Here is a 23,758-nt window from a genome sequence, read left to right on the forward strand (position 1 = left end):
GAGGAAAAAAAATGGCAACACCAACATTTCTGATCATACCATCAGTTTTCGTTTTTATTTACCATCAATATAACTGAAACTCATAACAATGATGACTAAAACCTCTCATCACGATGAGAAAGTTTTATGATAAATGCACAATCCTAACTTCCATTCATTTCTACAGCCTTCCTCAGACTCTACACACCTGAACTTAATTCACAGCTTAACCCTGAACCTGACCCTTAACCACTAACCCTTGACCCCTAATCCCTAACTCTTGACCCCCAAGCCAAAAACAACACTTCTACTTGAGGAGCAGTGGATCTCCGCAGCATATAGTTTGTGTTAGGAAAATCAAATACAGGGCCACACACACAGACTTTAAGGGCTTTCAGTGTTTAAACTTACCTGCTGTTGGTTCATGTTTCAGTTTCCAACAATCATTGATACAAATTAATGACAAACCATAAGAAGTGTGATCACAAAGGGAGTGTCCATCACTGAACCCTTCTGTCTGCCTCTATTGAGCTTCATAGTTTTTTAAATTTTGAATACACAAAAAAAAAATGACAGTTTATTTTCAATGTCCAACATTAATAACACAAAACTTCTCCTGTTTTCGGCCAGGTAGGATTATTAAAATGATTTATATCATCTAAATACCAGAATCACTGTAGAACATTTCAGAGAATGTTTTTACCACTTTCTTCAAAGTCTAAACTTTACAAACGTGAGGATCAGTTCGCCTCTCTGCTATTTTAAAGGCCGGCTGATGATGTCACGGCCTTGTGATCTTCTGATAGGTTAATTGTCACATTCAGTCAATGTGACTGTGACTGAATTGCTGTCAGAGTTCAAGACAAAAGTGAGTTATGTGTCCCTGAGATGAATGCGTTTCCCTCAAGTCAACCCTAATCAAAAGCAAAAAAAAAAAAGCCTAAAAGTCCTGTACTGACATGGGCTGAAAGGCCACTCAGAGAGGAAGAAGGCATCATTTAAAAGGCCACAAAAAAGAGATAATTTAGGAATGCACACAGGGAGACATGTCATGTGATCCAATGACATAATAGCCATAGTTACTTTAGGACGAAAAAGCCTGAGAACGCCGTCTCAACTGTGAAGCACGAGAGTGGCAGCATCATGTTGTGGGAGACACTGGTGGTCTTCACAAAGCAGCAGGAAAAGGCATCAGGTTTAAATACATCTGAAGCCGTTAAGCAGGTGGTTGAAGTTTGGCCCACCAACTTCAAAATGAACGTTCTGGAGTGGCCATCACAAAGTCCTGATCCGAGTCCCACAGAAAAGGTGTGGTCAGAGGTGAAGAGGGCCGAGTTGGACCAGTCTGACCCGGTGCCACCCGGTTTGTCAGGAGAAGCGGGCCACGACTCGGAAAACTGTTATGAGATCCTCATGGAAGAAAACCCAGAATGGCCCACTTAAGTCATGCAGTTCAATTATAGAATGGGGGAAAAAAAAAGTCACAAGAAAATTCATTTTTATGGGATGTAGAACTACTTATTATACTTTAGACAAGCGATAACACAAAACTTGGCTGACACACCAAACATTCCCATGTTAAGTATGATTGATTTCTATGATTAAACTGCAGACAATAACTGCATTCAATCAGATTTTGTCATTAAACAAATAATGGAGAAAATGGTAAAAACTATCAATCCCCACAAGTTTTTTTTTTTTTTTTTTTAAATATTAATTTGAATTTATTGTAACACAGATAAATTCGAATTCTTATCATAATGAGAAACGTATTATGATAAATGCTCAGCTTTAATCGTTACAGACCTCAAACTGGAGAAGTTTGGTCAAACTTAATGTCACACAATGACAACAAAACGTTTGCTGCACAGCAGGCATCTGCTGCTGACTGTGGATAAAACCAACACGCTGATTATGATTGCTAGCTAGCCGTCGATTAATCTGTACAACTCCTGCGTGATCACACCTCTCACACACTCTGCAGCTCTGTGAGCCGTCGGAGCATTAAAACACTCTGAACATGCACGTCCCTTTTTAACTCGGGCCGACCCGCTCCCATCAAACCCTCATGCTTCATGGAGACGAGCTAAACGGCCTATTTCAATCGAAGCAATCCATCAGCACAGCACAGCACACACACACACACCCTGTGCTTAAAGGAGACCTACACACATTTGCATTATGTGGGTTTAACCGAAGTATCACACAGACACACATAATGTGGACGTCTATGACAGACGGACAGGTCCGAGCACAGACACACAGCACACTGGACCAGGCTGGGGGGAGGAGGGGTGTTGACATGCTCTTCACGCATCATGCAGGAATCAAATAGGAGGAAAAGTTGGGAGGCTGGCATGCGAGAGGAGAGGAGCGTGGTTCAGAAGTGAATGAAGGGAGTCACCTTGGTCAGCAGGTGGGGGGGCTTTCCAGCAATGTTTCTCAGAATCAGAGAGGTTTCCCTGTCCAGATAGGAGTGCTTTAAAGAGACACAGAGAGTTCCTGTGAATGAACGGGGCCACCTGATTGGCTGGGTGAGGCGCTTTGGAGCAGAAAGCTGTGTGGTGAAGCAGAGGTCAGCGGCACCGATGGAGTGCTCAGAGAACTGAAACCAGTGAGGAAGAGAATACAGGGCTGGTTCGCCTGCAGGATGGAACAGAAACGTTAGGTCGGACAGAATCAGAGAACCCACGGGCAGAACCCGGTCGGCGTTTCACACTGTCTCTGAGGGACCCTCCTATGGAACGCGCCCCATTTATTAGTCAGGAAAATCGCGAGCTAATGGAACACCAACCATCTGACAACCCTTAGCGGTGAGCCTGAGCCTGTGGAGGCAGTTACCCAGGGCAGCATTAGTAAGGGAGGGCGCAAAACAAAAAAACGCAGATCAACATGTAACTTATCTGTCAGTTGGATCTTAAATTAGTTTCACATTGATTTAAAGCTGCAGTATGCAACTGTATTAAATATTTTTTTAGCATATTTTTAAAATGATTATTATGCAATGACAGTACAAGACAGGTAATCTATGAAAAAATTGAGCTCTTCTGCCTTCTCCCAGTAACACCCGCAGAAATACACCATTCAGCCAGAAACAGCCAATCAGAGCCAGGAGGAGGGGCTTAGCGCTGACAATCAGTCTCACCTTCTCCCCTTTGCCCTCTGCTACACAGCCAGTTGGCCAATGGTGATGGAGGATAAACAGTTTTCTTGTAACAGTAAGTTGTTCTCTGCCACTAACACATGAAGCAGCGTACATGAGGTGAAACAGCTGGTTAAGTTAATGTCCACTTATATAAGCTGACTACATTTGTCTTTTAACCATCTGAGATTTATGTTTAGTTTTCAGACACTTGCTCTCATCTTTTTTTTTTTTTTTAAGCTTCTGCTTTGGCTTAAATCACTAGAAACCATTTAACAGAAGGCATGAGATTTCTTTTGATGCACACAGATTAAAAATCATATTCAGGTCAAACACAGATCCTCACACTGATGTCACAGTCAGATTTTCCCTCCAGGAAAAATGTGACTGCCCCAATTTACTGAACTCTAAACTGTAAGCTATTTTTTTTAGGAAAAAAAAAACATAACAAAACACCCTTTTATTAAGTATTACATAATTTTTTTCTAAAAATTAATAAAATGGGATCTTTCTTTTAAAAAAGAAAATAAACAGTATAATCATTGTTGTGTGAACAACAATCAATGCAGTTGAAATATTTTTGTGGGCTTTTATTTTGAAAACGGAGCAAATGAAGTGAGTAGTTCTTTCAAAAGGAACGATAGAATGAAAAGTTTGACTGAACGGTGGATGTTAGCTGATGGTTCAGAGCTCGGCTACGTGGAATTAGCATGTCCTCCCTGTGTTAAAGGTGAGTGTGTTCATGTTCATGCTTGTTCTATGTCCTATCAGAGGAAAGGGGCCTGAATGCAAACATATACTACAGATCTCAGATATTCCTTGCAAAAAAAAAAAAAAATTAAAAAATTAAATTGAATCTTTCACTCTGGACTTGTGCAATGTTTTGTCTGGTGCATCATATAGAATCCCAATAATATAGTGAAACCTTTTCGCTTTATTTGTCGCTGAGAAGCAGGAAGTGACGGCAGGGAGCATCGCCCTGATTAGAGGCCTCATCTCCTGACTGGAGACGGATTTCTCCGGGGATATTCCCAGAAGCCTCTCTGGGATCCAGCGCGTCCCAAACTCCGGTTATTTTCTGCTGGCCTTAATAGGAAATCAGAGCGAGAGCGCCGAGGACGGAGCAGTTCCTAATGAGATGGGAACGTCGCTCCGGCAGGACAACATTCCTGTTCATGATCCTCTTTCTTTGCTTCGTCCACATCCCCTTCTCTCCCTCTATTTATTCCCGTGTTTCCTTCCTGTGTTCATTTTCCCCATCTCTTGGACTCACTGTTCCAGCTGAGTCGTCTGCCCCGCCCACCATGTTCTCCCGCTCCGGTTGTGCAGCTGAAGCCGCGGTCCGGCTGAACTCCATGACCGGAGGCTCTAAGCTGCTTTCCGTCTCACTGAACCCAGATGATGCTCAGCAGCAGACAGCCTCCTCAACCAAACAGCAACTGAATGTTTCCCTTTGAATTAATGAAGACTGCTTAGTGAATTTAGAAAAAAAAAAACGCTCATCTAAGCTGGTTTTAGCTTTGTGTTGACTAAATATCTCCTTTTAAGCTGGTTAGAATTAGACCGACTTTCTTTTTCATGTAAGGAAATGTCTCATTTTCTGTTGAATGTAAAGACGTTTTCCAGCCTCACATGTAACAGGGAAACCAAAAGCTAAGAAGATAAAGAAAAAAAACTTTATTTTGTTCCAGTTATTCCAGCGGACTAGTCAACCATTTCCTCCTTCCAGCTGACTGGATCACTTCAGTTCAGAATGTTTTACTTAGATTTGCTGCTAGTGAGAATTTGTCACAATTCCAACATTTTTCTACAAACAAAAAAACCTGAAAGGTGCAGATTTGACTGAAAGAAGAAAAACTGAATGTCAATTATCAAGTCTTGACACTGACTCTTCATTAAATTTAGGCTGTGACTTTGACTAGGCCATTGTAGCACATGTATATGGTTGGATTAGAAGCAGATTATGATCTCACACCTCTGGCCTTTTATGTTGAAATATGTTACCGGTTTACCTGCTGCTGCTGTTTGCTTTTAATCTAGTTTCACTTTTGGAGCTCTTCTTCTACTAAAGCTCTGATGACTGAGTGGATTCCCAACAGCACAGAGCTGAGAGAAAATTAAGAGCAAATATTAAACTAAACAGTAACACTGCATTTGAATGGGTGCACATAAGACTGAGCTGACGCTGTCATAAACATGACATAATTGTTATGAACATGAAGGAGATTTCATGAATGTTTATGACTGATGTCATGAAGTGTCATTTGGTAAATAATGACACTTTTAATACAAAGTTGCATTAAAAGTCAATCAGTAGTGTCACTTCAAATAAAGTGTTACCAACTAGATAAATCTAGCATAAAGTGTCGTCCTTCAGGTGTGTGTGTGTGTGTGTGTGTGTGTGGGGGGGTGTGTGTGTGTGTGTGTGTGTGTGGCAGAGCGCTCCAGCTGTTCACAGCTGTGTAATCCTTCCACTGTGGCGCTGCCAGCTCCTCATGGGAATCAGGAAAATGAACTCAGACCTTCAGGACCAAATGCATCCTTCTCTTTTATTTTTATTTTCGCATTCGACGTTTTAATCTTTTAATCAGTTTGACCCAGAATCAGAAATGCAAAGCTTTTTTTTTTTTTTTTTTGCTATTTATGAAACAATAAATATTTTCATTTTCATATTGATTTTTGTTCATAGCGCCCCTCCCACCCGCCTCGATGAGCTCGACTTATTATCAGAGACCAGGTTTAGTGAATGTGACAGCGATGCTGTCATTGTTTGGGCAGCAGGTGTCCGTGCCTCCATCCTGTGAGTCATCCAGGCTAATGTGGCGAGCCAATCATTTTTATGAACGCTATTATTGAACCTAATCTGCTCCTAATCAGCTTGAAGTAATCCCAGTTTGCAGACAGGTGTCACAGCGAGTCCTGCTAGTTAAAGCGAGTGACGATGTGTGGTAGGAATCCAAACTGAAACGGAGCGGTCACTGCCTCTGGTCGGCTGCAGCTACATCGGGACCAGGAGATCTCAGGCCCAGATTTGGACCAAACAGCAGGAGCTCCTGCAGTTTGTGTCGGTCCGTACCTCTGTGTTGGGATGCGCCTGACCCGATCCCTCTGAGGGCTGCGGGCCGTCGGACTCGGAGCGGAGGACGCTGTCCAGCGAATCCATGGAGGACGCAGAGTTGACAGAGATGCCGGACGCTGAGGTGACGGAGGAGCGGGAGGAGTGGACGAACGACCGCACCTGAGGAGGACGAAACGAGGGAGGGGAGGAGGAGCAGCATTGCTGTTAGATCTGCTGCTGGTTTTCCATGAGACTGACTTCCTGCTATTGATCAGCTGATTGACCCACAGCTGAGCCGGCCGGAGGGGTTACGTACCTCGTGCTCGCTGACCGTTCCCACTGACCCGGTGCGTCGGTGCTGGCGCTGAGAAGACCCTGGCCGTCGCACCGAGGCTGACGTGTAGGAGGAGGCGGAGCTAAGAGAGTGGGAGGAGGTCTGCCGTGCAGCTTCATCCATGCTGAGAGACGCCTGACGGAGAGACAGAGAGGAAAATATGATGTCTGGACAAACATGAAACAAGATTCAGTTTATAATAAATATAAAACAGATTTATGTTTTATGGACATCGTGAGTGTCCATAAAGCTGTCGGGTCAGAGTTACTATGGCGACGGGTCCGAACCTTCTCTAGCTGAGCCGTGATGTCGTCCAGACTGAAGTTGGAGGCCAGCGGCGGCCGGCCCTGCTGCCCGCTCGGCGATCTGATGGTGCCGGCTGGAGACGCCCTGGTGCTGCTGCTGCTGCTGCTCGCCCCGCTGCTGCCGCCCCCACCCGACACGCTGTTCCCAACGCCGCCGCTGCCCCCTGCTGACTGCTGTCTGCTGCTGCGCCCAGCAGGAGGCTTCTGCCGCACCTGCACGCAACACCAGAGCACACAGTAGACGCAAGCTAGCGGAATGCTCGATGGATCAATGAGTCTATAAATCTATAAATCAATGCGATGGCCACCTTGGTGTCTGTGAGTCCCAGCCGGGCCATGCTGCTGCTGGACTTGGTGTTGATGGTGCTGAGCTCTTGCTCAATGGAGGACAGGTCGGCCATGAGGGCGTTCAGGTCAACGTTCTCCCCCTGATTCAGGGCCTCTGCACACAAACACCATGATGTGGACGGGAGGTTGCAGGGGGAGTGAGGCAGCATTGGTCAAGGGGGTAGATTGCAGGGGTCAGGGGGAACTAGGGAGGAATGGAGCACCAACTCACCGTTGATGTTGTAGATGGAGAATCTGTAGGAGAAGTTTGCCATGTTGGTCTCCTGCCTGAGGGGGGCTTTCTGCTGGGGGGGGCATTCTGGACGGCCATCATCCAAGCTCTGAACACACACACACACGCACAGAGGAGTGTATGTCTACATGCCATACACATGTAGACATACACCATCACCGTAGCGATCCAGCTCCGTACTTGTGTGAGCTTGTCCAGCTCTCCCAGCCAGGCTCCAAACATTTTATCCAGGTCCTGGTCCTCCTTATCGCTGTCCTCCTCTTCCTCATCCTCCTCCCCCCTCACCTCCACCTCCTCGTCTGATAGCTGATCCATCTGAGGAAGAGGAGAAGAGTAAACAAAGGCTATATTATATATGTTTCATCTCCATCTAGTGGTCAGTAACAGGTACTGCAAATAAGTTAAACGGGGACTTTGAACTTTGGGGAAGAAGAGGTTTTGTTACTGAGGCGTAACTGAAGCAGCGTTTATATTTGACTTAGAAATCCCAGCTGGATCCAATGTTTCATTTTTCCTTTGGAGAAACTTCCAGTTGGGCAGAGCAGGTAACTTTACATGCAGTAAACTCTTGACAAAATCAGAAAGCGCTGATCAAACTGGTGGCGAAACACTATTCTGAGAAATATCCGTCTCTGAGGCTGGCAATATCAACCAAAATTTAACCACCAATGTTATGTTACAGGCAAGAAGACATTTCTGATGACAAGGAACACTGTCATCAGAAATGCATTATAAAAAGACAATCAAAAATGTAATAACTGCTAAAGTTTTGAATCATTAAATTCCTTTGATTTGGACTTTGAAAAGAAAAAAAAAATCAGCCTCTCTAATTCCAACTCAACTTTAAATGCAATACCACGGCTTCATACGAATGATTAGGATTTGGGTGAGTGAAACAATGTGAAATGGTTTGAAGGTTATTGTAAAACTATAATCTCATGCGATGGAAGCCTACTCTTCTTGATTACAGACGCAATTTACAAGGTCGCGGATCAGGAATGAATAACCAGCAGGCCATCTGTTGTCCCATCAACTGAAAACACAACCTGTTACAGGTGGCTGCTTCAGTCCTTGGTGTGAGTCGACAGAGTCACTGTACATCTGCAGTTTCTTCATCTGGTGTTGAAGGAAGTTGAAATCAGTCCAGTTTTATCCCACTAAAGCATAACAAAGTTGATCAGTGAAACTACATCATCAGTACCAGTTCTATATAGGTGGTGAGCTGTGAAGACTTCGGACTGAAGTTAAACTGCTGCCGTAGTTCTTTATTTTGTCGACTCCCCGACTTTATCTCACAATGTGAACAGGAGTCAGATCTTTGAAACTTCTCAACCACTTGGACCAGGCGGAGTTCCTGAGTCTAAAAATAGTCTTCAAAACATGATTCATAACAAAGAGTCATAAAAGCCAGGACAGATTTAAAGGAACAGTTTAGATTAATGCGTTTATGTATCCACCCTGTGAAAAACTCAACACACACCCAGGGGGGAGAGACACTGTTCCTTTGACTGATGATAGCAATAACCATCTTCTTCCTTCCTTCACACACACACACACACACACACACACGCACACACACACACACACACACACACACACACACACACACACACACACACAAATATAAACAGAGTCCCACTTCAATTTTCATGTAAAAATATCATACTTCTCTAAACTCAACTTTCCAAATTTCTTAATCCTCTAGCTTAATTTGAAAATATCCTAACATATCCTATGAATGAAGAAGGAAGGAATAAAGGAGAGAAGGAAGGAAACAAAATGAAGGAAGGATGCATGTAAAAATGTACGGAAAGAAACAAGGGACACAAGCAACTAAAGGCAGAAATAAGAAAGCAAAGAAAGAAGGAAGGAATAAAGGATAACTTTTAGTTGATGCCTATTTTTCCTATTTTCCGCATGCTTTTCCAGAGCTGGAAATACTGAAATCAAATCCCAGACTGAATAAGAAGCCTCTTCAGATCAGAGGCAAAGACACATGGCACATGTTAAATTCTTCACAACTCACAGCAGATCAGTTCAATCTATAAAAAATAAAAGCTGTAAAGTAATGTAACGAGACAAAAAGCTGCCTCGACATGTGTCAGTGTTAAAAAGATTTTATCTTGTAAAAGAGATAAAAGACTTCCTTGGGAAATATGAAAAGCGTTTTTGATTCATACCCTCAACTACAAAACAATTTAAACCAGGCTGTAAGGAAAGGCCCGCGTTACTGTTGAAAACAGTTCCAATTGGTTCCAGCAGAGGGCACTCTAATTTGACACTGAATAGAAACTAGTGTGTCTTTTGCTAGCATAAAAAGCTATTTGTGCTATGCTGGTTACAAGCATGGAAAAACCATGATTATGAACATCCAGAGGAGACAAATCCACAGTGTTACTGTATTAAAACAGAACAAATTAATGTACAATAATCTAACTGCTTTTATTTAAGCAGAAAAACAAGAGCTGCCCAAAACATCTCATATTGATGCATTACCTAGAATTAAAGAAAATTTGAAAAAAAAAAAAAAAAAAAAAAAAAAACACTTTAATTGATACAGCTAAACATTGTTGCCACAGTTTAGAAGCTGATTCAGGTACTTCCTGGACTCCAGACATTGTTAACTTTAAGCTGGTTTCTGTTAGAGACAATGTATTCTAAAAAAAAGTTTTTTTGATGCACAAAAGAATAAAAGAGTGACTAATTATATTAACCAGCAGCTAAATATGAATAAAAAATTATATATTTGAGCCTGCTCAATGTTAGATTAGTTAACTGGGTTAGCTGTCCATTACTAGCCAGCAGGACTCTGACAGTGTTGTCACAAGATCATAACAATATGAAAGAAGGTAAAAGCGCATGTAGGTGGCTCCAAGTACACAATGAGGCGGGTGGAGCGGGGATCGAACCAGCGAACTGCCGAACTCCGACCGCCGTCTCCACCATCACCTCTGCTCTTCTGTAGAGAAGTGCGTTTGGATGGAGTCGGAGCTACGAGTGGTGGGATCGGGACGTGGGGTGCTTCACTGACACAGACCTCTTTCCTACATTTATAATTGGGATTTTCAGACATTGTTTACGTCCTGATTTACTGCGTCTGGCTTCCTCCGGTGCAGTAATGATGCAAGTCCCACATCAATGATGTAAAAGTCAGATGAAATTCAACATGGCGGTTCAGACCGCAGACACTTTGAAAACAATCGGATAGGTATCCGATTCAGTGAAATATACGAAAGTGGCACAAATCACTTTTTTTTTGGGGTGTGAAAAAATCTTCACTGATAAGCTAACATAGCTCATCAGTTCTATTGGCCTTTTCTGCCTCCTTCCTGCAGGCGACCCCTGACGACAAAGTGTGCTGTTCCTGGGTAGCTGCTCAACCGTACCCACCTGTAGACCCCATGGGGATTTACAGCCAGCATACACACACACACACACACACACACACACACACACGCACGCACGCACGCACACAAACAAGATTAGAGAGCAGAATGGAACACACCCTTATGCAAACATACGGGAAAAACACAACATACACACAAACGGTTAGGAGCAGCGCTAGAATTAGATCCCTGTGGTTCGCGAGGTCTGTTTTTATGCTGGAGGATAGGCTCACTGTGTGCGTGTGTGTGTGTGCATGTGCGAGTGGTTTGGGGATGGCTGAGAGAGAGTGCAGGAGCTTTGCAACATTCGGCAGCTTCCAGCTGCTGCAGTTTGGACGCAGACCAACTAATGAAGTTTTTCTTTCCAAGCCCAGCACGGCAGAGCGTTCCAGCGTTCCAAACGTCAACCTCGGAAGCCATTTCTTGTGCAACACTTTGAAAATGTCCCTCGCATTAAGTCGGGACTCAACAACAACATGAAGATTCTTTGAAGATTTGGTAACTTTTGGAAACAATGTTTTCAGAAGACAGAACAAGTCATCTTCTGAAGTCTGGTTTCTAAACGTTGAGTCCGTTTCCCTGCTTCAGAACTTTTCATCCAGCGACTGTTCGGCCCGATGTGGGTGGATCCGTGATCTCTTTTCAACGTGATGGAAACAGAGCAGCTCCCCCGTCTGCAGCTTCTCCCCAGCATCAGCCTGTCAGACGCTGCTCTCAACGCAGCAGAGCTGAGACAGCAGGTCAGAGTGATGGACTCTAAGTGCTGTGTGTGTGTGTGTGTGTGTGTGTGCGCGTGTCCAAAGTAAACAGTAATTACTTTGCTCCTGCAGCCACACTCCTTGTGTCTGTCAGACTGAAACCGTGCAATCATCCTCCTCTCCTGCATTCTTCCTCCCACCTCTGCATCGTTTCTCTAACATAATTACCCTTCTTCACTGTTTTCTCTTCCTCCTTTCCGTATTTCCCGCCCCTCATCAGTTCCTTCGTCTCTCCAGCATTTTAATCCATGGGAGCGACGATGAATCACAGTTTCGTCACAGCAGAAGTTTGATTTCCTGCAGCCGTAACACAAACACCTTCAGAGTCACTAGGGCTGCACCGACTGCAGTTTTCTGGCCGACAATTGATCTTTAGAAAGGCTGACCTGCCGACTCCGATTTAGGCCAGCACTGATTATTTTTTTTATTAAATGTTGCTAAATATAGCTGAGTTGGCAACAGCGAGGTGCAGACATGTAGACATGACCTGGTGGGGTCGGTCAGTAGAACCTCTCCCCAGCAGGAGGACAGTGGCTGATGATTAGCACCCCTCATCGACTGACTGTGTTCATGCATACCTATTTCAGCATTATGCCATATTATAAACACAGCCTTCTGTAGATTTTACATGTTTTTTTAATAGACTAAAACTAAGTAGAGCTTAATTGTGAAGTGGAATTAAAACCCAGGTGTGTCTCAAATCAGTCCTAGAGGCCCAGTGCCCTGCATGTTTTGGTTCTGCTCCTGGTTCAACACACCTGAATCAAATGATGAAGGTTAGAGAAGGCCTCTGCAGATGAAAAGAACTGAAACATGCAGGATGCCGACCCTGGTGGACCAACTCTGGACGCCCCTGGCTGAACCCTGTCTGCACAGTGAGAGTCCAACTGGAGACGGAGCCCTTCTCCTGATTACACCAGACCATAAAACGGCGTTCTGACCCACAGAGTCCCGCTCAGTGGAAACGAGGCATCAGTCGATGAGCAGGAGATCTGATCGCATAGACGGCAGAAACCGTGACGCGACACGTCCTCCACAATCACACATTTCCAGAAACATGGAAGTGTAGTGAAGCCACATTCTGCCGAGTCCAAAAGCACAACAAACGAAGGCGAGGGACCAGAATCCACCTGCACACGCTCATCCTGTCCCTAATGCCAGCTCGTCTAATGAATGTTATTCTGTCTCAGCTTTTTCACATCCACACGGTGGAAGTGTCTCTAATTTCCTGCTGAGTTGTGGATCTGTTTGCTCCTCTTCAGTTCTCCAGAGGAATGTGCTGCTGCTGCTGCTGCATGATGTGTGAGGTGCAGCCGTCATTCAGAGAGAGGCAGGCTAAGGGAAGAGAGGAGGAAAGGAGGGAGAGTGGAACATACTCCAGTCTGTGCTCCTCTCGGAGGAGGAGAAATGAAGACGTGCAGAGAAAAAACACAGACGGGACAGACGGGGACACGAGGAACAGACATGTGGATGAGAAAGAACAGAACACACACACTGTTAGAAGTTCACACACACACAGCTCTGAAAGGAAAGCTGGAACCATGTCACCTCGTTCTGGCCTCCAACATCTGCTGCTCGTGTGCCTTTGAGCAACTTCCTCGTGAGTACTGGGCAGCTCCCAGTAACCCACACAGCCTCAACTGGTCTGTGGCCACAGCGTAGCAACAACAGAGAAGGCTTTAAAGTCCCCTCGAGCGGCACCGAATGTGGCCCATTCCCACGGCTCTATATCAGGACACACACACACAAATGCGCACGCACACACACGCGCACCACGGTCGAGTATTTTTAAGCCCAAATGTTGGGCTTTTTTTGCAAAGCAGAGCTATAAATCAAACCCAAGGAAGAAAGGAGCGTGGAGTGATTTAGGTTGCGAGTTGAGATGCTTCCCTTTGATTCTCACACACACCCTGCATCGTGCCCATTTTCTGAAACCATGACAGGCTTTTTAGTCCGTGCCTTTCAATCCTGTCTCAATTACGCTGAAGCTGGAAGCGGCTGCTCTGTTTTATCTGCAGACACGCAGATTCAAATATTGACATTATGATTTGAATAGTCTGACTTCCTGTTGGTTCTGATTTTAGACCAAGATGGAAGTTAGATAATTGTATAAAAAGGCCAGAAATGATGTCATACCCAGTGTGTGCGTGCTCCAGTTGTTCCCAGAAAAGTCTTGTGATCAGTGAGCACGCTAGCTGCTGTTAGCAACACAGGCTAATGTAATGTACTATAGCAGCTTGTACAGAGCCTTCTATAGTCATTCATAACTTGAAGCGTTTCCCACTTCGTGCCACATCACAACCAGAATGTAGTTTATTGGGATTTTACGTCAGACTAAACCTGACGGTCAGTCTAAGGACACCACTACTCCAGTAAATCTAAATAAATCTAAATGCCTGTTGGGGGAACATTAACCAACAAACGGCTTCACAAAGACCAAAGAACGCAGCGAACTCGTCAGGGAGAACATTTAAAGCAGAGTTATGATCCAAAATTATACCACAGCTTTGAACAGAATCTGCAATCCGTCATCTGAAAACATCATTATCCCCCCACCATAATGTAGCCTTACATATAGGGGGGGAGAAATAAAACCTGGTCAGCGTCTGGACGTTTGTACGGTTTTAATTCTGCTCCACAGAAATGCTACTTGACATGCAGTCAGTTCAGCCTGTAGATGTTGGCTTCTGCGGTAGTGCTGCTAAGACGGCTTCCACTGTGTGCACTGAAGCCGAGGAAGGTATATTTGGTGTTTGGACAATTAAAGTAGGCAGGTATAAGTGTTTTCTCATGCTAGTAGAACCCCGGCCCGTTCCGCAGACACTTTATGACCCTCCATGTTGCTGCTGACACTACAAAAACAGTCTAGTAACCAGTCTGCATGGTGTTCAATGATTTCCCCTGCTGAACCAGACCCTGTAAACGCTCCACACATGGTGCCTGTGCTGTGTTGTGGTGTTGCGACAGGTTTGTAATTAGCAAAAGGATTCATGCTGTGACACCCAGACGCTAGGTGCTCTGTGGTGTGTGTGTGTGTGTGTGTTGTGGCCTGCCAGGTCCCACAGTGAATCCGTAGTAAAAACCGTTTCATGCACACTGTTCTCCTCTGCTCTGCAGGAAGCAGGTTTTGTAGTCTTTGTTCATTTTCCCCAGCAGAGAAATGTGAACGTTGGAGATGACAGAGCATGGCTTTAATTAAGAGCGGAGATGATTTCCTGACACACAGCTTCAATCTGGCCCTACCTGTTGTAACGATGCAGCAGTGAAGACTGTCAAAGTCACAGAAAAACTATTTGGATTACAATATAATATATCTCAATAACTGAAAAATGATGACTGCTGTGCTTTTATTTTTTTTTACATTTCTGTCAGTATAAAGGTGGGGCTTTCTTTCAGACAGACTGAATATTATTACTCTTCTACTCTAAAATAAAACTGGATAATAAAAGAAAACCCATATCGGAGATTTTTCTGTCTGAAAATGCTAAGTCATATATCTTTAGCAATATATTATTTGTATATTTATTGTAGATTTTTTTTAACCTGTGTTTATGTACCAAAGGCACATAAACAGTTTTTCTGTTTTGGTTGTGTACGTCGGTAACCAAGCACAGACATTTTATTGCCAAATTGACTGTTGTGTGTTTGTGCAAGGGCGATAAAGTAAGTCTACATCTTGTTGCTTTGGTCACTGACATTCATATAATCTGAGTGGTATTACAAAAGTGTCTAATGTAAACCCAACATCATGTCTTCTTGTCTTCTGCGCTGAGTGTAACTAAACACTTGGAGATTTTATGTTAAAACCCTCCGAGCTGAAGCTGCGTTACACAAATGTTTGCGTTTTACTCCAAACTGTGAATCCTAAAGTGCTGCAATGAGTAATAACTCAACTGTTGTGATATCAGAAGTAAGTTCAGCAGCAGCAGCAGCAGCAGCAGCAGCAGCAGCAGCAGCAGCAGCAGCAGCAGCAGCAGCAGCAGCAGCAGCAGCAGCAGCAGCAGCAGCAGCAGACCCAGGTTCACATGTCACTGCAGAATGTGCAGGTCCTCTCACACAGGAAGAGGGGCGGGGGGGCACAGGAAGCTGAGGACGAGTGAGGAGCTGCCTGCTGATCCAGCAACCATTATATCACTTCCCCTGAGACCTGCATCTGGGATTACATCATTTCCTGTTGGTTTCCCCGCTCCGTATCGACATCTGCCTCCATCTCTCAATACAAGGAAGGAAGATTAATCCGGAGAGAAAACACACCGTCTGGGATGATTTTATGTTCCACTATGCTGGAGCTCAGCTGACACACACCGAGGGGAAGGATCTCGGAGCACACACACACACACACACGCACGCACGCACACAATATCTAACAAAAACAACACACTGCTGTGTGTTTGTGTGCATTTGCCCCTCAACCCAAAAAAACCCAGCAGATCCCTGAGGTACTCAGCTGCTGCCATGTAATGCGACACTGACACACACTGACACACACTGACACACACTGACACACACACACACACACACGCACACACACATTTACAGACAGAACAAATGAGTTCTATTTTTACTCGTACAGAAACAAACAGGAGGCAGCAGGAAGTTGATACAGCTGAATGGATTTACAGAGAGGTGGGGACGGCGCCCCCACATCCCCACAAACCCCTCAGCCACTCCCTCGACCCCACACCCCACACCTCCCCCCGAGAAGACAACAGTTTGGTTCTGTTGGGCTGCAGAATCGGGGCCCAGCAGGTCAGCAGTGCTGCTGGTGACCAGGCAGAGCTACATGATGGAGGGAAGCAGGAAACACATTAAAGCTGCTCTCACATCCTTTATTGCCGTCTCTATAAATATGACAGACAGCTTCTTAGAATCTGTTGCTATGGTAACGCAGGTTGTTGGTTACCAGCAACATGCCGAAAGATGATGCATGTCTCAGGTCCTGCCTCGGGTCTTTACTGGATCAGATTCTCACCCACCAGGGCAGCAGCTAGTGGCTACGTAAGTAATATTAGTATATGAACATATTAGTAAAACATCCTTGATTAATGAAGGAATTTGATATAGAGTGCCTGTGAAACGTTTTCACCCCCCGGATGCTTTACCCTTTACTCCTACAAATCAATCATGATTAACAAAATTGGGATTATTTGACAACAAAAATATATGAAAAACAATTAATTAAATACAAATATTAGAACTTAGAACAAGCAATTGCATGACAAAAAAAAGCCCAACAATGTTAATCAGGACTGATCTGTAAAAGCAATAAAAAATGTAAAACATCTAGTAAATGTGTACACAACACTGTTCAACTGACAGGTTATACAATGTCAAACATTATTTCTAATCTCTATTTTTTTTTCTCCATTAATTTTCTGCATATCCTGTACAATTCAACTGAAACACGACAATCTGTTCAGGGGGAAACTGTAAAAAATACAAACAGCTGGTCTATATTTTGGTCTAAAATGAGTTTTATTTGGACTTTTCTGTGCTAAATCTGTGTCACTTTGTAATGAGCCAATCAGATATTTCTGTCTGATCACCAGACAGCGGAGCTGGCCTGAATCCCATCAGCGTTTATAGTGACTGATATTTCGATCAGTCAATCGGGTTTTGCTTTGCAGTCAGTGGCCATTGCTTCACCGACCCAGAAACGTTTAGCTGGCCTGATGCAGATTCTGGTCGGACATGGAGGCTCTCTAGCCGTGGCTCCTTTAACCATAAAACTGCGCAAATTAAAATTTCAGAAATAGATTTGCAGCAATTTTGAAAAAAACTTTTTTTTTTTGTAACTAAACTTGGCATTAATTCAGTTGGCTTAAATAAAGTTTTACAACAAGTTCAGCAGACTAAAATCTAAAAATGATTTTGGAGCATTTTAAATCAGTCAGAATTCCCAGGACTACAACTTGTTATTCTCTATAGAATCGATTTTTTTCTGCACCTCTAGTGGATTATTATTTTTTTCTGAGAGTATCAAACAATAGCAACGTTTGTTGGAAAAACATCTGGACAATAACCTTTCCCAGATTTGTTAGCCAGGTTAGCAACTAGAAAGAACAGCCTCAGCTCCTGCTGTCAAGGGAAACCAAGGTGGAGTGGCCGGTCAGAAAACCGCCAGACACAACTAACCCTGATAAAGAGCAAACAGAGGCACTCCTTCACCAAAGCCCACACCTCCACTCTGTGTGTACCTTCAGGGTGTTCGCTTTTGAATAAACGGCTCTTTCGGTTTGAGGCTGAATTCATTACAGAGACGAACAATTCCAAAGACACAAACATTTCTGGCTGAAATGGTCACGAGAAAACAACAACAACAAAAAAACCTCGTGACCTTTGAACCCGCTCCCAGCGCACACACCAACGCGGTGCGTTTCGTGTAGTTGAAGTGTAGTTGGTGTTACATGCCTCTCTCCGCCTCAGACATGTAACAGACTGTGACACACACACACACACACACACACACACAGCCCGTCTCAGCAGTCAGGACAGGATTTGCATCACTCTTTGTTTGCTGCAGTTAGTGAAGTTCAACAAGCCAATTAGATGCAGGTTTAGGCGTCCCCAGGTTTGTTTTTGTGTAAGACATTTTCCTTATTTGTGACCCATTTACTATTAAATTAAAGACATCAAAAAGTGTCCTTATTAAAAGATTCATACATTATTGAATTATGTAACATTTTAAGATTTTACTTTGCCAGCAAAACTTATATACCCTTTTTAAATGGAATAAAAATGTCTACCTGTGTCAACTGCCTGTGTTGTTATGCCTAATATAATTGAATGTTAAATTGTGGTTGGGGGGGGGGCCTAAATCAATCTAAGGGTTTTAAATGACCCCTGGGCCAACTTTGGACACCCCTGATGTAAGACGCTTGTGTCATTTCACACTGTAAACCGTTTCCAGACAATTTCTACATTCTAGCAATGAACAGACTCACTGGCCAGTGAGCAGAATCCACCCATTTTTTTTTTTTTTTGTTTAAGTTGGAGTAGTTTGAAGTAGCTAAAATCCATCTTTTTTTCAATCACTGAATGAACCATAACTAAGCACCACCATGCCATGGTGACAACACTTTTTAGTGTGGATGTGGCTGTAGTGGTGAATAAAACTCTCCGCTGGCAGCCGGTGAGGTGTGTAAGGTGAAGAACATCCAACACATTTGCTATTGTTACCATTTTCCGCCATTTCCACTTGACCCCTATAGTGTGTCAAAAGACTTGCTGATTAAATAAGCAGGAATCAAACCTCCGGTTTACAACACTCAACACTCGGAACAATATTATGTGGCTAGCTCCAGGAATCACAGAAACATTTATTTCTTCACAGAACTCAAGTAGAAGTCTAAAGAGCAGACTCCCCCCCACAAGAGGAGGGATTATCTGCAAAACCTCATGAATGTGGCTCCATATACCTCAGCTAGGATCCGCCTTCTGGAAACCACTTCACAGTTTTCCAACCAACCAGCCAGCAGCTGCCTGCCGACCAGCTTAAAGCTGCTTTCCAGCTGAATTAGTGACATTCACAACGTCAACAATGTAAGAGTTATACTTTTGGTATCCCTCAGCCAAAATAACCGAAGCGTACGACCTGAGCCACATGTCTGCAGTTAATATGAAAAGCAGCCGTCGGTATGTGGAACGTATGAGACCTGCCAGTCTTGAGAATCTGACTGGAGGAACTGGTTCCCAGTCATCCACAGGAACACCACAGCAATCTGGATGTGATGTTGGGTTTCAAAGATTGGTTCACAGTTAGTCCAAACATGAACCAAAATGTGTTGAACAGAGTCAGATCATGGCTGGACAATAAATCAATAAGTGTATATTGTGATAGACATGTGATGAATACCAGTAGGTAAGAGAATATTCGATATCTGACATGTAGAATAGGCGCTGAACTCAGATCCAGAACCAAACGGCATTCTGGAAGATGTAGGCAGAGGAAAGGCTTTAGCTCAGAGGTGTCCAAAATGGGTCCTAGAGGGCCGGCATCCTGCATGTTTTAGTTCTCTCCCTGCTGGTAGTAACAACCGTTTCAGCTTGTCAATATTCCTCTTAGGGCTTCTAACAAGCCATCATTGGATCCAGGTGTGTTAAACCAGGGAGAGAACTAAAACACGCAGGAAGCCGGCCCTCCAGGACCCACTTTGGACACCCCTGCTGCTTTAGCTGCTCAAAATCTCACAACCAGCTATGCCGGGTCGGTGGCATCAACTAACTCACTCCTTGGTTACCTGGCAACAACCTGTTGAGCAGTTTAAGGTTTCACCACCGTGTCTCATAGCTGCACAGAAATAAGAAAACGAGGAAACTGTGGATAAAACAGTAAAGGTCAAGCCACCGGTTTCACAGTATTTTAGATACTTAAACCAGAAATCTAATCAATAATTATTGATATCGATTGAAATGAAATGCTTATATCATTTTAAGTTTTTCAGCCATGTCATCCAGCCCTAGGATAAATTACGCAAAAGGAAATGACATCATCCTAGCCAAACATGGACGCCAATAAATAAATAAATTCAGCCAATAAACCTCAGACATCAATATTGGTATCGGAAGTAGGGCTGTTGTAAACGAATATTTTAGTAATCGAGTAATCTATCGATTATTCTTACGATTAATCGAGTAATCGGATAAAAAAATTTATAAAATGAAATATTGGTAAATCTGGCATAATACCGGTGTTACTATCAGATATCAATATCAGTCCAATTTTTCATATTTGAGCATCCCTAACAGTTGCTTTTTTGTAGTTTAGAAAACTAACCTGTAACAATAATAGCTCACTTTCTAAGTTAACCAGAAGAAAAGTTATAGAAAAATCTGAAATTATATTGAATTTAATAACAAAGAGGCAGGCTCACAAATATGCTTATAAAAAATGTCTACAATCCAGCTTTTAGTTTATGTATTCATCTTCAGTGAGTTTAATAGATTAATTAAACTCACCTTGCCACCTAACCTGTCACGCTTTGGGTTTGAAAATACGGGAAATGCCGCCTGGAGTGGGAGGAGAGGGCGAATGAACGAACGTAAGATGGGGTGGAGGGGAGGAAATAGACCAGCGGACTGACGAACCGTTAGACCGGGGGACGAACACGGGGGGAAGCAATACGGGATATTTACGACACCTTCACTGGTCACACTCAGAAACTCATCTACCAGCCATGTACGATGCGCTCCGCCACCCGTTTCTTCAGACCGGGATATGAAATGTATTGTGCGGTTCGTCGGTAAAGCTACATTTACACGGTAAGCATCAGCTACTCAGCCGCCCGCCCTGTTCAGTCTATCCGCTCACCTCAGCGCTCTTCCCGCCGTTCGCTTTCAACCAGCAGCCCCGAAGGAGAAATGCTGCCGTACTCCAGGCATTCCCCCAGTCATTTTAAGGATGCTTATTGGTTCCCCAAAAACGATAAAAAGTCGGGCATTATCATCAATCAATAAAATCCCCACGGGCCAATCTTGAAGATTGGACTTTATGCCGCTGAGACTTAGCTTTTGTCAACAACTCAGAGGCGGAAGTGAGAGCTCCGCGCAACGCAAATGAAGTCCCGGCCGGAACACGGTGCGCTAACTAATAAAACATAAATTAACGAAGCTTCGAGGCAGGTAAATTTTCCTCGAGGAATTTTAGTAATCGAGGTACTCGAATCATTCGAGGAATCGTTTCAGCCCTAATCGGAAGTGAAAACAGTGGATCAGTGCATCTCTAGTAGTTACATGACCACTTCATGTCTGTCGTATTTTTAAGAATCAGAACCAGAACTTCTCTCACTCAAGGATTGTGTTTAAAAAAAAAAAAAATCTAGCTTAAAAGTCTCCATGCCTCCATTTTGATCGGTATGTTTTTGCTCTTCATCCTCCTCACAGCTCCCCTCACTTCCTGATTTATTCACTTCTGCTTCTCCTGTTTTGCTCCCTCATCAGCTGCTCCTCAGACTACAATGTCTTCTTTCTAGATCTCATACACATACATCAGCCCTGCTCAACTTAAACCGGGTAGGTAGTGTTAGTAAAACTCTGATGAATGTTTGTCCTGGATTCTCTGTTGAATTCCTACAGTCGGATCAGAGCGGTGGGGACGGAAACTGGTGCAGGTCCCAGGAGGGAATGCTCAGCCAAGTCTGTTGACGCTCGCACAAAACACGCAACAGTAGCAGCAGTGTGAAATACCCTGATCTGTGTGGCGTAATGCTGCTCACCTTTGGTCTGCAAACGGCTCAGCACAGCTCAGGAGCGCCGGTTCAGTCACCCTGCAGACACAGAGCAGAGAAAAGGTTTCAACTTCACATTCAGGTTTCCTTAAGACAGAACGTCAACTTATTTTTAGTAGAAAATACAATTGCCATTTTTTCTTTTATGTGGTTCTGATGCTTAATGCCCTTATTTGATCAATACCCTCAGAGCAGAAGTTCAACTTTATTTTCACTGTAAATTTTTGATACATTTTAAATCACTGTAAACCACCAAAACCAGAACCACCCATTTCCTTTCCTCTTTGTTACGATTCTGTCATCGGCTGTCTGTGGAATGAGAGGAAATTTACCAACAGGATTTCTTCGCATCGTGGCACCTCCATGGAAAAAGTGGCTTTGCTAATGTTTTTGGAGGCAGTCAAAAGCCATGACAAGAACACATGAATTCAAAGGTTTAGATGAGCAAGTCATTACATTTGGTTATGTGACCCACATAAAATGTGGATGCCTCTTTAAGACACTGAGGTTAGGAAAGCTAGGTGGTCTACCTAGCCAATAGGAAGTTTAGTTTCCAGTGAGTTTGGACCAATCAGAATTCAGACTGCCGCTGCAAGACCCGCCCTTCCGCAGCATCGAGTGTGTAAGCGAGAGAGATCCGGAAACGATTAAGCTGGGCAGCGTGAGAGTCTCTGTTTTAAAACAGTTATCCAACTAAACAAACGCTTTCCCAGATCATCCGACTTCTAAGCTGGACGCGTGAAGTGGAAAAAGAAAGAAAAGGAAAGACAAGTTAACTTTTTCTGCTGAACACCGTTAGAGCTGACTCGTTAGCTCTAACGGCCAACGGCTACTGGTTTAGCCCTAACGGCTACTAGGCTGACGGTTTAAGTTCATCTTGTTCTCCGTTCAGTTGAAGGTAAAACCTAATTTATATTATATTCTTACTTTGTTCACAATGAAAGCTCATATTATCAAGGTTAAAGCACGGAAAATATGCCTTATTACACTATCTAGTGCCTCACGGGTCCGGACTGAGAGCCACCATATTGTTGTCCCTAACGTGTCGCATTGAGATCGGTGAGCATATTCTGTGCCTTTCATTTGGGTTTTTGTTCTGTTTATCACATTTTTGTTGAATAATATTGTTTATCTGAACTATTTGATTATTAAAATGTAAACTTTTACTGATTTTGGATAAAATGTAATGTTTAATATTGTTTGAAGAAATGCTTTTGTAATTTACAGTAATTGATGTCAAATATATAGAAACATGATTTAAGGATTAAAGCTAGAACAGCTTAATAAAATCCTATGATTCTGCTGGTCCTGTCTGTTGACAGGTCAGGTTTTTTTGTTTATACTGGATTGTTCCTGAGTTGGATTCCTCCTGTGACTTTGATGGCGAGCCTTCCCACCTGGACTTAGAAAGAACTGGATTCCTGGATTCCTTCTTTCCCATTTGGAGTCCTGCTGCACCCCACGGTGTGGTAGGCCGGTACCACTCACATCTTCACACACAGTTAGTTATGAGTGAGACCACTGACTGACATTTTTCTTTTTATTGTTTAATCCTGGAATTTCTGATCTCACCTTTTGGACTGGTTTTTATTTGGTACTTTGTAACAAACTGCTGTGTAGGAAATTCTCCTCATGTGAATGGTGTGGAGTTGAACCTAATTGGAACTGGAACTGATTGATCTGTTGCCTATTACAATTTAGAATTCAGATTACCAGGGTGCACCCAAAAGATTCAAAACTGAGAACTAGCACTTGGCCAAGTATTTGTATTATTTTTTTTTGTATTTTATTGTGTGTAATTTTATTTTCATAATTGTGTGTCTTGTATAACTGTTTGTTAATTTCATGGTTTATGTCACTAAAGCCAGTTGTTTTTTTAAAATTCATTTAACTGCCTTTGTGTGTCATTTAAACACCCCACTATGCTCCGATAGTCGAACCTATTGGCCCATTCATCTAATATATAAAATACCCTTCTCATCTGTGTTAC

At 43.4% G+C, this 23,758-nt stretch overlaps 1 protein-coding gene and 1 long non-coding RNA gene across 4 annotated transcripts in view; one reads left to right on the forward strand and one right to left on the reverse strand.

The window, feature by feature from the left end:
- LOC106933239 (ras-associated and pleckstrin homology domains-containing protein 1-like) overlaps positions 1-23,758 on the reverse strand; it is a 77,861-nt gene that overhangs the window by 17,651 nt on the left and 36,452 nt on the right. For 2 of the 3 annotated variants that reach the window (XR_015765261.1, XM_015012359.2), the window contains exons 2-9: positions 21,757-21,807; positions 7,579-7,713; positions 7,378-7,486; positions 7,127-7,260; positions 6,801-7,031; positions 6,496-6,648; positions 6,198-6,359; positions 2,384-2,458 (exon numbers count right to left, since the gene is read on the reverse strand). Coding sequence is in view for 2 of the 3 variants with exons in the window: in XM_015012359.2 (XP_014867845.1) it covers positions 2,384-2,458; positions 6,198-6,359; positions 6,496-6,648; positions 6,801-7,031; positions 7,127-7,260; positions 7,378-7,486; positions 7,579-7,713 (999 nt within the window). In the remaining variant the exon portion in view is untranslated. The remainder of the gene's footprint in view (positions 1-2,383; positions 2,459-6,197; positions 6,360-6,495; positions 6,649-6,800; positions 7,032-7,126; positions 7,261-7,377; positions 7,487-7,578; positions 7,714-21,756; positions 21,808-23,758) is intronic. The other variant, XM_015012361.2, reaches the window with a different exon arrangement.
- Positions 22,277-23,654, forward strand: LOC148160540 (uncharacterized). The gene is made up of 3 exons (XR_015765250.1): positions 22,277-22,666; positions 22,765-22,827; positions 23,091-23,654. It is a non-coding gene; the product is annotated as an uncharacterized LOC148160540 (long non-coding RNA).

This window comes from Poecilia mexicana, unplaced genomic scaffold (assembly GCF_051168715.1).
Source record: "Poecilia mexicana isolate PSO_F unplaced genomic scaffold, ASM5116871v1 scaffold_2, whole genome shotgun sequence".
NCBI classification, from domain to species: domain Eukaryota; kingdom Metazoa; phylum Chordata; class Actinopteri; order Cyprinodontiformes; family Poeciliidae; genus Poecilia; species Poecilia mexicana.